Genomic DNA, 15,100 nt, shown 5'->3' with positions numbered 1-15,100 from the left:
CTGCTGAAGCTGTCAGAATAAATAGAAGGCAGCATCTGGAAGGCTGACAAACACATGAGTCAATGTCAAATAGAAGCCAATCACTGTCAGGGAGCGAGCCAAACGCCTGCACTGCAATTCCACTGACGTTCTCCAACCCAAATACCAACGTACCACTTAAAACAAAAGTGCTTCCTCCCTCTGTTTACTTGGTTAGCTTTTTTTGTTTGGTTTTTATAAAGCTGCTGGGGGTTTTCCAGATGAAAACAGCTGTGTCAGCAGTTTGCTCGGTTGCAGTTGTGCTTCCTGAACAGCTCTGGGGACAGAAATCCAACAGAACTGGTGACATCAAGCCACACCTCCAGAACAGTCGGTACTCAAGTTGTATTTTCTGGTAGCTATATCTCATTTTCAGTCCAGTAACAGTGATTTTGCATGCCTTAATAAAAACAGAAATAGTCCAATAGCTTTCCCGGGGATTGTCCGCACCATCTCCAAGACACGTTCCCTTTGTGTGTGTGCTGGGCCAGGCGTGCCAGGATCCACTTAATGCTACTTTAGGGGAGAGAAGGAGCTGCACTGCCATTGCACTGCACACCACCCAGAGCAGCAGCAGCAGCTGGTTTTTAGATCTCAAAGACAGCTCACAGTTTTGTTACGGTAAGATGAAGATCTCAGTATCATTATCAGAAGAAATAGGGACCTAAATCAGTCTTCCTGCGCTCCCGTGGCTTCCCTCTGGCAGCACCTGCACTACCGGGACACAAGGCAAGCCAGGTAAGGAGCAGAAAGATGGCACAACTATTATCACTGCTAACAGTCCTAGGACTTGTCCCAAACGTTAGACTGCACCCACCTAGAAACACCCAGACATCTCCTTAGAGAAGCTCAGAAAAGCTATCCCAGACAAAAGGAGAATATCTAGCTTGCTTCTACTTCACCCTTCCAAATACAAAAGGATATTTGAGAAGGATATGGTAACTACCCACCATCCTCAGCAGGCAAAAGGAAGCACTTCAGGGTCCTTTGCTTCAATTCGTTTTTACGCATCAAAGGTAGGAAGTGCTCGGTGTTTAGACAGGCACTTCCCAAAACCAAAGCACAGAACCCAGGCGCTGTCACGACAGCAACACTCACAGGTTTTTAAGACACTTTCTGCTCATTAACAGAGGCCAACATACTGCTGTCCTTTGTGATTTACGGAAATCAAAAACCTCCTGACTGCTGAAGCCATTTAAAAGACTAAATGAATGCTGAAACCCGTGATACTGCATTATGGCTACGCTGAGCTGCCGAGCTGCATATTCGAACTGGACCTAAGAGCAGATGCCTGACTACAGCCAGCCCATGTGGAGAAGCATATGGCCAAACCCCAGATGGATGATACGAAGGCATAATATCCTGAGACAGAAGTCTCTCGTCCTTCTTGGAAGCTAATGAAGACAGCGAGGTGTGCCTGGTGTGCCTGCCCCCGCACAGCATCGCTGCCTGTCCCATTCCCAGCACCTCCAGCCCAGCTTTGTGTCCACCTCTCACCACCTAGGGCAGAGGCTCTCGCCTAACTCCTTGCAAAGCCCTTTGCCAGAGGGCTAGAAAAAGATAAAAATCCTCTCATGCGCTCTCCCAGCAGAGGCATTTCACCTCCCCTCACCTGGCACTGACTCCTCTTGCTGATGTGCTGTTTATATAGCTACCGATGTCATCGTAGAAACAGAGCTGCAGAAATCCTTTTAATCCCTGCAGATCCTTTTAAATGTTTCTATGTAGGCAGAGCAAACAGCGCTGTCCTCATCCCCAGGTGACAGAGCAAGTCAGCTTTTTTCCAAATCAACTTCAACTTCCACCCAGCTGAGTTTTCCAGTCCAGGGGCCATCACAGCAGCGTGCTCAGCAGCACCACGACCCCAGAACCAAGCTCTGAGGATCTTCCATGGCTCTGACACAGCCAGGCCCCTTCCTGACTCAACAGGGACAGGGACCACATAGCTTCCTCCCCCCAGAAAGGCACACAAGAGATGGGAGAACAAAAAGGAAGGGGGCAATGAAAGCAGCCACAGAACCAGCTGGTCTTTTGATGCGGATTTTCTTGCTGTGTCTGTTTTCTGAAACCTTAACCCATTTACTTCATAAGGACAATTTATTGGAAATTGAAGACGCCTATGTTTAAAAACGAGCCGAAGATAAATGATAAAAATACCTCCGCACACCAGGGTCCTTATAAGACTAAGCATGCTGTTGCCTTGCATAAGAAGAAGGAAAAAAGGTTCCCAAGACCAGCAGCATCTCTGTGCTTTTGTCTTTCCATTTCTGGGCAGCATCACGAGAGTTACTGCCCCTGCTATTTGTTTTCCAGCACATAGCTCCCTCTTTCAGCCAGCCAAATCAGTCCCTCGACCAGCTATCAGACGCAGGGTCTCCAGGAAATCCACTCTCAGATGTGTTTGGAGCAGCAGGGCTCCTGGAAAAAGCCTGGACAGTTGTTCTACGAGCTCCTCCGCCGCCGAAGTCCAGTGTGATAGGTTGACAGCCATCAGAGGCACTTCAATATGTTCCTCTATACAGCAAATCCTACAGAGACCAACTGCCTAACCCAAACAACAGATGTAGTTATAAGGTCTGATTTGCACAGCAGAGTAGCAAAGTATTCAAATTTGCTTACAGGCTGCCAATCACGTAGGGGGAACTGCAGAAAACCCTACACAACAAAACCACGCAGCCCTGGAGTACACCCACACAGCCAGCAGCCATGTGTTCCCCACACGGCGTGCGGATACGAGCTGCATGGGAAAGCAAGCCTTTCGAACCACGCCATAGTCTGGCGAAAGCTGGGAGCATCGGGGGGAGTCAATCTGCACTGGAAATAGAAGGAATGTCAGTATTAGGTAATCTAAAAGGAGGAAAAACAAATCTGCCTGGATGCAACGATCCTATACTATCATGACCTCATGCTAAAGAAACCTATAAGCAAATGTGAACGCACATTGTGCAAAGAAGTCATTTATCATAACCATTTTGATAACAAGAACTGTGAGACAAAATTGAAAACAGAATGGACATGAAAGCAACTGGAAGGGAGGCTGTCAAAATGGAGAGGACAGATGGGGAAGTGGGCCAAGAGGTTTTAGGTCTGTGTGCTTTCCAACGCAGTCGAGAAGATTAATTGCAGAGCGTTGTCTCGGAGCTCTACTCAGATTTAAATTAAATGCATGGTTTAAAGCTCCGCATACATTCATTATATCTATGTAAATTAATAGGAACAGTATTTATACAGGAACAATACAGCATAACCTTTCATTTGAGAGAAATCCAAGGATCTCGCTTATCTATTTATTTACAGTTACTGTTACTCAAATAACTGCTGAGCTCGGCACAAAGAAAATCCAGTCTTGGATTAAGTGCTGCACAGCAATGGGACAGAGGAAGATTTTAACCAAGAACTTCACAGAAAGGAAATGCAGACCTTTAACATCCATCCACATCAGATAAAAGTATTTAACAGACAGAATCAGACAAATGGAAAGGATTTCCTTTCCTTAAGGCCTAAGAGATGTGAGCCGAAGACAGCTATCCGTTCTGCACACACCTTCAACTTTCATCTTCCTAATCCTTGCTGGGCGAGTCTCATTAATTTAAACTCTTAATCCCTCTTAAAATTTTTGTAATTTATACCCTTAGCTACAAATAAATCTCCCTATATCTAACCTAGCCAAAAGACAGAAGTTAACATTTTCTTCTGCAATACGTACTGTAATTCCTTTAGAACACATTATGCACCGGAGTGTGAATTCGAGAGCTCACTCCTGTTAAGAAATAACGTTTTCAATTAAAAACAAAGTACTAAAAAAATCAAGCCAGTCAATTAAGTTCTCATCTAGGCTCCCATCCCTCCAACAATTAGCTAACCAAGAATACATGTTCTCATTGCTCTCTGCAGTTTAAGACAAGAGACAGGTGCAAGATTTTTTTTTTTAAAAGCACCAAAAGCAAGCAGAAGTGAAATTTTAATGGTACATCTCATGCTAGTTCCTACCAAAACCCATAAAATTCAGTAAGCAGATTTTTAAGTGACAGAAAGGTGTAAAACCTCTCCAATTAGTGCTTCTGTGGCTTTCCTCGCCCTTCACTCGATATGCACAGACGTAGATACAACCACCTTTGTTGTTTCGTTTGAAAAACCAGAGCTGAAGATGGGCAAGGAAGAGGCAGCTGCCTGTGGCCAGCACCACCCTCAGTCGAGGCTGGGCAGCCCAGCTCCCAAACTCGTTCCCAGACCCTACAGCCCCCTCCTGACCCCACCAAGCAGCGCTGATATATGGACACGTGCTTCCCCAAGCAGCTAGCTCCTTCAGTTTTGGGTCTGCCACAGCCACAACAAAGCTTTGAGAGGAGGCTGCTCTCCCTCAGCATCACCCACACGCGCTCCTCGCAGCCTAAGGAGGCCCGAGAGATGCTGGGCCAGTGCTCAGCAGCTCCTGCTGCAGCAGGATGTGAGATTTCACCTTGCTCTGCAGTGCTTAAACGGAGCCGCCCGGAGCAGGATCGCTGGTGAGCAGAAGTTGTGAGCCGCTGCTGGAGCTCCTGCCACCACCGTCTGTGCGTAAAGCCTTCTCTCCTGAATGCAATCTCTCATGGGGAGATAAATCACAGTTGCTGAAGCTCTCCCCATGTTAGCAGCATTTATCAACTCCTTTGTCAACTCTCTAGCAAAGGTGCAGGTTCTGGATAAAGCCGCAGGAGTGACTCCTGCTGCTCTGCAAACCTACCTCTACCCAGGTGCCGCTACACCACCGCTACTCCAAGCACCGCAGCTACGGGAGAAAAAAGCCAATTCCTCCCCATTCTGCTCCAGAAGGAACTTGAGACCACAGTGATTTTCCATCTTAATTTTCAGCCAAGTCTTTCTGCAGTGGGAGCCAGCGTATCGCATTGTACTGCTGGGCCCACACAACAGCTGTTCCTAACATAATCCTATTTTTCATCTCCTGACACTGGCAGTAAAATTGCTCCAAATCTGATCCTTAGGCAGGCTCCCTGTTGCTGCTGCTCAAGCAACTAATATTACTTAGCTACAAGTCCTGAACACGAGGAAAATACCGCTTCAAACCGTTCAAAAGATCCATCTGAAGCATTTCAATAGGTGAGCTGTTGTGACAAATGCCTGTCCTTCTGTGCGAAAGCAGACTACACCTTCTGCCCAGGAGAACAAGGATGGAGCAGCATTATTTCAGCCCAGCCTGGGTACATACCACCCAGCTGCAGCTGCCCACACGTACAAGTAGCATTTTAGAGAACCTACACCTGGAGAGAGCACTTAAAACATTTACATCTGTACCAACACAATGAAATTTTAGTACTTGAGATATGCAGCACCTCAAAGAAAATCAGACAAGATTTTACCTCTTTAGTTTCCATGGTTTTTATTTGGAATTCATCTCTGTTTCACTTCAGCAACATTACTATACCACAGTGATCATTTACAAAGTAATATGGAACTACCACAGTCCCTAAGCCAGTGCTTTGAACAGTGAAGGCAAAGAAAACTGTGTGTTGTGGTGGAACAAACAACTGCAATTAACTCCGTTAAGATACGGCATAAACAAACCTAGAAATTTCTACGCAAGAATAAAGACTACAGCCAGCTGAATCATCTCTGCAATTTTCAAGTACAGCTTCATTTTGAGGCAGGACTTAGCTGGCAGCAGCTGCAGGTCAGACCTTGAAACCTTACACAAGACTAAAAACCTTATGTGAACTTTGCAGTAATTAAGTGGCACATCCGAGACGCCCAGAGGACACCGCAAGCTTCTGCTCCTGTCCTCAAAAGACCCAGATACTTGCTGACACCGACCCTGCTGGTTCTGACCAACACATAAGCTGCTGGGCACAGGCGTTAGCTGGCTGTTGGGGGTCAGGGGGGATTAATGAGATACCAGGTATCTTAAGTCACCTGATTCACATTGCACAAGGAGAAGACAGGAGAGGAGCTCTGCAAATAAATCAGATTTACAGAAGAACTGATCAGAAAGGTGGGAAGATAAATCTATGCGCCACCGAGTCTAATCTCTAGCAGAGATCAGGTCTAGCTTCAAATTCAGACCAAGGTGCTCAGAGCTTTGTCCAGCTTCATTTTGGAATTAATTGTTGGACACAGATCCCATACAACACACAGATAACAAATAGAAAGAAAAAAGGGCAGCTCATTTTTAAAGGAGGACCTAAATTCATTCCAATAAATGGGATTTTACACACACAAAGTCTTGCATGTGTATCCACATTTGTCTCCGACGGAAATGGGGCAGCCTGCCCCCAGTACAATCCCAACTTAGATTAACAGCTAGCACATCGCACTGTCTGCTGAAGCCAGCTAACTGGTAGCTCAGGTGCACAATTACTTTCAAAATGAAACATAACGTAGGAGTTTCTTACCTCCGGGCCTGTACACAACGTCATCCTCGGTGATGAAAGACGTTATTTCACCGTTGTCGGTTCTCTCGTATCGGGACTTCTTCTTGGGTGGTTTCTTCTTGCTTTTCTTCGTGGACTCCTCCGTGGTGGCGCTGTTGTTGTCATTGTCCTCGTCTTCGCTGTGGTCGCTCTCTGCATAATTCTTGGCACCTCCTTCCAACGTACAGCTCCGCCGAGGACGCGAGTTCTCACTCTCCCTCACCTTGTCTCTCTTGTCTCGCTCCTTGTCCCGGTCTCTATCCCTGTCCTTCTCTTTGTCTTTGTCTTTTTCTTTGTCCGCTGTCATGATTCGCCACGTGCCTTCTTCTGTCCTCTCACGGCTGGGCCTCCGTGAAAGGTAGACAGTGAGCCTGGGCTTCAGTCTTCTGAATTTCTCACTCAAATCCAGGAAAAATTCAACCACTCCAACAACCCCAGCGTTTTAAAAAGGTTCTTGAAGGAGGAAGGGGGAGGAAAGAGGGGAAAAAAGCCCATGTTAATACTCAACATACTTTTAATTTCTGAAAACAAAAATTAAAACACAGAAAACCCCACATCCTAAAGCAATTCAGCAGGGAAAACACCAGACTGCGAAATACAAGATAGCCCTTCTGAAGCATATGCATAAATGATAGCTTGATAGCTCCAAATAATTTACAGATACTTCACAAGTTATCTCCATCCTCAAAAAGATCTCCCGGCTTCTTAGAAATTTACAAATTCTTTTGTTCCCTCCAGAAAGATAATCATTTCCTACAGAGGCGGCACAAGCAGCTAGGAAGTCCTCCCTCGACCCCAGATGCTTTTCCAAAAACAGCGCTAACCTGTAATCCAGAGATTACAGCAATGAATGAAATGGAAATAAATCACCCAGCAGTTACAAATGCACTCACAAAATTTGTTTTTCCGCATATCAAAGACAACTTTCATGCTTGCTTTACCAATGACAGAGCACACGGAGGTGGATTTTATAACCCATCAACTTTGCACATTCAGTTTCCTGCTGGGGAACAGAATGGGAAGAGATAATCCTGTGCTTTTACCTCCTTGATCGTTTAATCAATACTCATAACGTCAACTGCATTATTTTTGCCTTCAATGCAAGTTTTAGAAAATTGGACTTGCCATTGCAAGAGCATTTGCAAGCTTAGACATGTGGGCCGGGATCCCCGAACCACAGCCCAGTGCCCAGAACAGGTGCCTGCCCGTCTCCCTGCCCCAGATCCCTGGACCCAGCCCCCAGGAGACCCCCCTGTTGAGTTCAAACAAAAAGGTTCAAAAGTACCAGCCCCATTTTTCCTTTGGCTCAAAAGGGAGTTTCCTTAAAATGTCCTTTTGGTGCTCGGATCAAGCTGATCTGGACTGACAGGCTGCATGCTGCATCTTTGCACGCCAGCCAGCAACACAAACATTTTGGGAACCTTTTCCAGCAAGGTCTCTAACAGGTAAGAGATCGATTTGGCCTAAATCAATTCAGGGTAAGAACTGGGCAACCCATCACTCGGCTTTCAGCAGGAGAAAAAATAAATTAAGTATGACCAAAGAGAGAAGTACTCTATAGTTATTTTTCCCCCCCTCACTTCCACCCCCTCCTTTTTTTTTTTTTAAAAAATCCTAAAACCCTGGCAGGGCTCGCAGGAAGCCGGTCACACACCCCTTCAGAAAAGACGTTGGATATCCCGATATTCTAGAATAGAGCACCAAAGCTCTATCTTGTACCTATATTTTCCAAGAGACCCCATTACTATTTACTGATGAGATCCTCGGAGGAGTACAGACCAGAATCATTAGGATAATTCAGCCCCATCTTACACCATGGATTCTATACCATCAGTAAAAGCACAGCCACTATATAGGCAGCCTCTGAATTCACATACAGAAGTACAAACCCCATTTCACTGCCAACGTGCAACTTTGCAGGAACCTGAACGAGCTCTTGTAACTGGAAATTACTCCACTGGGCAGAACGCTAGAGCACTTCCCAGCGCAGAAGTCAGGAACCTAAGGAGGTTGAATGCTCATCCATTAAGTATTTGAAACCACATTCCAGAAGAAAAAGACTACTTTGATTTTTAATAAGTCAGCCGAGAAGTCAGTGAACCTGTGTATTTGAAATTTCCTTCGGTGCTACCCGAATCCCAGGCTACGATATATTCCTGTCCCTGCTGACTCCTACCTCCAGCAATGGCAATAGCCAGAGAGACAAATTGCTTCTGCTGGCACAGCTCGGGCCGGGGCTCAAATCTCTCAGGCATTTCCCGAACGAACCAATCATCCAGGTAAGAAATGATTCTATTTTCTTTCCTCCTCATAGCAGCTGCCATCGTCCCGGTAACACACAAGGGGAGCCCACTGCGGCTCCAGGAGAGAAGCCCACAATGAACCTGTCAATTGCCGGAGAAGCTGCAGATAACAGTGATAGCGCCGGTCTACAGGGACGCAATAAGAAGTGCCTTAAATTTCTAGAGGCTACGAAATTCCCCAATAGCAAGCGTATTTTTTTCCCCTGTTGTAGATACAACAAAATTCACTTTAGAGAATAAATAAATATTGTGAATGAAAGCTAATTACTTCCCCGAGGCAATCTAAAATTACAAGTAGTGGTGTCTCAACCTATGTACACAAGATCTTTGTGCCGTCTGTAGAGCCTAGGAACTGAAGGCTACAGGATACACCTATTAGGTTATTTCAGTGACCTCCACGGATGGATAAGATGCAGGCACTTACAGCCACTCTCAGATACTTGCTCCAATTCCCAAAGACTCCATTTGTGAGTTAGGCAGAAAAACGAGAATCTGGAGCCTAACAGGAAGTTCTCCTTTGCAGAGCTGTTCCCATCGCCTCTCATCTTTCTTGCAGTATATCACTGCTGTCTCCTGTTTAACATGTAATATTCTAGTTTTGGTAATTTTGGAGAACTTAAGAGAGAAAGAAGCCAAGGAGCTAGTCCTTGTGTTTTGTGTTCAGTGAAATCAAGAACAAAAGTAAAATAAAGCTGATGGTAACTGACAGACAATTCACCCGTGTTAATTTTATCCGCATCTTGAACATCCTGAGGTCCTTCTTGCTTTACGTCCCGAGGAACCAGAAGTAGCTGTGTGAAGGATTTGGGAAAAGCAGACAACTTCCTTGCAAGCTACCCCTGCCAGCCTTGGCTCTAGAAGAAAATTTTAAGCAAACCTCTGTACAGGAGCAGAGTCCGTCCGTGGGCCAACGCGCCCCGACTGCACCCTGAGCTGCGTCTGGCTGGCAGGCAAATCACTTCCAGAAATAGCACACCAAGTGCACTTCCCCTTGCTCTTCTCCCCATCTTCAGCATCGCTTTTTGTGGGCATAGGCGAAGGCAAGCTGCTGGCAGGAGGAACAGCCCTGCACAACGCGCCGGGCCAAGTGCCATGGAGAAGCCTCCAGTGCCAGGGGTCAGAGGCGGCAGGGGGACAATTTCCAGCTCCCACCAGTAAAGGCAAGAACAAAGCGACCTGCAGCAGCTAACAGCTCTCCACGTAGACTTCAGTCCTTGCTGTTTCTCTCAGATTAAATTCTAAGTACTTCAGTGTTTTTATTACTTGTCCAATTACTATGCTTTGGGTGTTTTGTTTTTTTTTTGCACAACCAAGTTCTGCACGGAAGAGTGACACCGAATACACAGACCTAACACCACGCTTGTGAAATCTCATCACAAGCATGGCTCAACTTCCCTACAGAAAGAGTCTAGGAAATGCGATATACTTTATTAAAAACCCTCCGTTTTCAAAAACATGACAGGATTAAACCACCGTCATCATGGAACAGCGACTATTTTTGCCTCTCTAAGAAGAGAGCAGCCATCGAACCCTAGGAGCAGTTGCACAACCACTAGGAAAACCTCAACCACGTAGCAGGACTGCCAGAAGAGCAAAGAAAAACTGTTTTAGCAGCAACCACTAATTAAGACATCGTTACCACACCAGCATTCAATAATTTATCATTTAAACAGTGACCCAAACACGCTTTAAAGATTTCTGGACATATTTTGCCTCCCCAGTGACACGCATCATTTCCCACTCCTGCCTGCCCACTTTTTATCCACTAACCCCAGACCCGAGAACACCAACCCGGCGGACAGAAGCAGGCATCAATACGGAGATGATCTCCGCATTTAAAAGCTATCCTGCTGCCTGATCACCCCTACCCAAACTGTAAATGCTGTGCACGCTTACCTGCTGGCTCAGCATCCTTCAGAAATTACACACGCTGGGGAGGGTTAAGGACTTTTATCCTTCTACGCATAATTATACACGAATGAGATGGGGCCCATAAAACTAACGCCGTTACAAGAAACTAGGAAAATATTTTGAGCCTTGCTTTTTGTTTTCTAAAGTAAACTGGGACAATACATCATGTATACTGCCAAATACAGTAATTACACAGATGTTTAAATCTGGATCAGGCCATTAGAAGGAAATACATTGAGAATCTCAGTGGTTCTTGGCAAGTTCGGTAGCTTGGGTTTTGCAGTAATTTTACTCCTTGGCAGCTCTTCGTTCACACTGTACCAAACAACCACCAAAGTAGCTGCTGCTGTCATCGTGCTGCAGAAAAAAAATCAAATTACAGCCCCACAGGTTGAAGATTATTAACTGCCTTTGATACTGGTTTACTGCTTCATCCATAGGGAATTTCTTAGAGATAAATTTTGAAGGAAAGAAATAATTTAGCTTAGAGAAACATTCACTTCTCAGTGGCTGAGACTGGTATACAAAGGAATGGCAGAACAGCCCTGGCCCCTCAGTTAATACAGTAAAACCTCAGGAAATAATGTTAGCCTCACTGCAATCACACTGTACTTTAATATATTTTTTAAATAATCTTGAGATTCATCCATTTATCCAACTTTATTATGTATGCCATGGGATAACCGTCTCCATCTAGTATGCCACCAGTTGTTTCACAGAAGAAAAAGCTCTCCTAATCTGTTCTACATTTACAGAAGATGCCGCATGACAAGCAACAGCATGTAAGCATTTAAGAGCAATGACAAGAGAAATAAGAAGCAAGTCCTGAAGTAGAGGAAACCCTTCCTAACAGCTCGTTTCTCTGATTCCAGTTATTAAATAATGTCCAACTGACAACTCATTCAAGATACCATCAGCTTAGAGAGTGTCATTTCCATAAAATATCTGTGCAAGAACAACCACGATAAGCACTCAAGCACTACTGGAGAATTTTATTTCCTTGTTTCCTTCTGGCAGCAATGCCCCTAAATCCTTACTGCTCTTTGGTTCAGGCACCATAAAGCACACGAGAAACACTTGGAAAATACAACAAAATGCAAGCAGAAGGCACGCATTCAGGCCAATCTAAAAACTAGTAAGATGAAGAGGGGGAAATTCTCTGAGAGCTCACAAGTCATTACTGTGCAGCAAGTCTTAAAACTCCTTGTCCTGAAAGAACTCCTTCCACCAGAAAGAGAAGCTGTTTCAACGCGCAGTGCCTTCCTTCCTCCACAAAGTGTCCGGGCTCCATTTAACACAACCCTGACCCAGCCTACACCTGAATTCAAACATTAAAGGTCCTTGTTATCTTCAACTGCTCAGAACTCAAACACACGCCAGAAGTGTGCTTGCAGAGCCGTTGGCAGCAGACTTCTGCTCTCTGCTCTCCAGCAGCAATGCAGACACCCACAATTTCAGATCACATCCAAGTGCCCTGACTGTTAAAATGTGCAGTCCTCCAGAAACTAACAGAGAAACCAGGGTGCTGGTAGGAGACAGGAGCTTTACGGGCGCCAGACACGATGAGGGAAGGTGGCAGTAAGCACCCCAAGCCCAGAGAAGTCCAAAAGCAGCTGCTTCAGCAAGTCACAGCGCTGCCCCTACGGCATTTTGCTACTTGGTTTGGTATCCCAAACACTTTTTCTATAGAAAAGGTGTTTAACACCACGCTGGTTTTTCAGACCAGTTAAAATTGTTCCAAGTCTCCAGGATGACTCCTCTGCCTGCACGAGTTCAAGAGCAAGGCTGCAGTGCAGAGGTGGGGAGAAATGCACCACCGTTGTCACTTCAATGTATTTGAAGGCTGACCTGAATACTCCCAGCATAGGAGGAAGAGCTTGAATTCCTATCTTGAGCATAAACTAACAGATTTGGAACTTGACAAGGGAGGACAGATGTGTCTCGGAAAGTCTCCTTTAGCTCTAGCAGAATCCAGAAGCAAACTGGATGAAAGCGTTTCCTGCTCTGGCCAGCGTGCCAAGCTTGTGGCTCTACAGAGCCAAGACACAACATAAATAGTACCAAACTCAGTGGGTGTGCACTCACACTATACAAACACACAAACTGAATGAGAGTTATTGCCAGAGAATCTTACAGGAAGTCAAGCAGGCCCGATTTAGCCTTCATTTAAAGATCTCAAGTGCAGTTGTTCTTAATTTTCACGTGACCACTACCACAAAAGCACCTGGTCGAGTTTTTCCAGCATTTTAAATCTTTCTAATCCAAGCTCCACTATCTGTCAAGACACAAACGCCTCCACGGCCTCCCACCCGAGCCAGGACAGCACTGCCCCCAAGAATCGAATTATCCCAGCCAGATCTGCAGCCACCCACTACAGGCAGCTCTACACACCTGGAGACCACTGCCAGAGAAACGGGCATACATAGCACCTCTTTGCACATTAATACCACTTAAGAGGTTTAAATACTTAAAGAGTCAGGTTTTAAAGATAATGTGAAAGCAAGTCCAACAGAAACGCTGTGAGAGTGAAATAAAAAGGCAACGGAGTACACAGGGGAAGGAAAACCATGGAGGAGAGCTCCTCTTGTTTAAGGCAGCCAGACAGACCAGTCTTTTAACAAGATTTGTTTGGTCATGTGTCGGCGGTCTTAACAAACACAACAGGACCATTCTTCTGGAAGCCTTCAGTCTCGTATTGCAAGATAAAAAGGCACTGTGTTCAGCAAATGCCAGATTAAAGGAACTATGTGCTGCAATCGCTGGAACAAGAGCTCCTTCCACGGACTTGTTCGGATTTTCTTCAAGGAAGAATTTTTCAAGTTTATACACTTTTTTTGGTGCAAAGGACTAAATAAATAAGAATCAGCCCACAAAGACTCCCCCGTACATTCAGTAGGTTTGAAGGACTGCTTTAAGAAAAAATGTTCAGGATCATTTGTGAAAAGGGAGCCTGACGAGGCAGCACTGGGAAAAGGAAATCTCAGCTGCAACAGCCAAGCCAAGCACCCACAGTCGCCTGTATACAGCTCAAACTTCAAGATCCCACCTTTGGTGATAAAGCTAATTAACTGCATGGGCTCAGCCTCCCCATGGAAGCACACAAGTTTAACCTTTAAGCTCCAGAAAAGGCCAAGCACATCTGTTATCAACTTTCTCCCGCATTCTTCCCTTATCTTCTATTTGCTGTTGAAAATAGGAGTTGCAGACACTGAGGTGACAAAGTATTTTAAGAGTTCATTCCAGATACCCCTCAGAACAAGCATTCCCCCACCCTCACGATCCTTTGTAAGCTCAAGTTGGAGAGCCAGAGCCAGCAGCCCTGCGACAACACCGCACGGGTTGCAAACTCAAGTCAAACTCAATGAGATGCCAGCATAGGAAGGAGAGAAGGAAAAGAAAAGATGCAGCAAGAGCTCTCTACCATTATAACCACGCAGCATTTCATGGAGGTTTTCCAGAGGAGACGTTTTCCCCAAAGATACTTGCCCCAAGTCTTGTAATGCAGATCCCGCTGAGTTCACCTACAGCATTTCCCGTCAGCTGCCACATCCCGAGCCCAAACACAGATGGGCTGCCAAAAAAAATTGGGATTCAAGCAGTCCTTACTACTGCTGCACTAGCTGTTGTGCTGGTGTAATACCGCTGCTCTGTTAACCCTTTACTTTGAGGCTCAACATTTCTTCTGTTCCTGATAATTACTCCTGAAAAATTGAAACATGAAAGCTTGGCAGGGATCGAGTTGAGAAAAGGTTATTTCACTAAAAATTCTTCTGGCATGGTGCACAGTGACTTTTTTTTCAACCAGTAGTTTGAGAAAACAATCTGGAAGCAGTTTCAAAAGATGTTAAGGAAGACCCGGTTATTAAAGTAAACACAGCCGTGTCACTTCGAGTCCTGTTCTAACATCAAATCAAAAAAGAAAAATCCAAGCAACTCAGGCAGCCCTGAACCAGCAGAACTCTTCCTGGCTGATGTTACTGAAAGTAAAACAATGTTTAGATAGCTAACATCTGTCCGGCTACCCCAAGCAGCAGCAGCACCTGCAGCAGACCTACCTTCTGTGGGAGAACGTGCAAGGCAGAGCACTCGTCGTCTATATTCTGTGATCCAGATGAGAAATCTCTTGGGTACAGCTATGCAGGCTTCTTCTATGCCTCTGACAACCTCCACATTACCAATTTCTGTAATAATTTCAGCACGGCTACAGACCATACAGAGGAGTCAGCCTGTACCTTAGCCCACAGGGAACGTGTTTCTCCACCCCAGCACCCCAAGTGCGACACGTCAGTGGTACAACCTTAGGTCACCCTGCTCTGCCAGAAAGGACACAGAAAAGCACACAACACTGCTAACCAGAGGGATGGTCAGGTTTTTGGTACCCCCACCACATACCTTGTCCTCCAAGGCCCTCTCCTCCAAGGGCCCTGCCAACGCCGCTGCCTTACCAGCTTTACAGCAGGGTGG

The 15,100-nt window shown here is 45.6% G+C and overlaps 1 protein-coding gene across 8 annotated transcripts in view; it reads right to left on the bottom strand.

Moving 5' to 3' along the window:
• RERE (arginine-glutamic acid dipeptide repeats) overlaps nt 1-15,100 on the bottom strand; it is a 232,582-nt gene that overhangs the window by 152,752 nt on the left and 64,730 nt on the right. For 6 of the 8 annotated variants that reach the window (XM_048067313.2, XM_048067317.2, XM_066982188.1 and 3 more), the window contains one exon: nt 6,405-6,875. In XM_048067313.2, the coding sequence (XP_047923270.1) occupies nt 6,405-6,729 (325 nt within the window). In that variant the 5' untranslated portion in view covers nt 6,730-6,875. Of the gene's footprint in view, nt 1-6,404; nt 6,876-15,028; nt 15,046-15,100 lie in introns of those variants that run through there. The other 2 variants (XM_048067316.2, XM_048067320.2) reach the window with 2 other exon arrangements.

This window comes from Anser cygnoides, chromosome 23, assembly GCF_040182565.1.
Source record: "Anser cygnoides isolate HZ-2024a breed goose chromosome 23, Taihu_goose_T2T_genome, whole genome shotgun sequence".
NCBI classification, from domain to species: domain Eukaryota; kingdom Metazoa; phylum Chordata; class Aves; order Anseriformes; family Anatidae; genus Anser; species Anser cygnoides.
The sequence above is the reverse complement of the archived record's forward strand: the minus strand, read 5'-3'. Positions and strand labels throughout refer to the sequence as shown.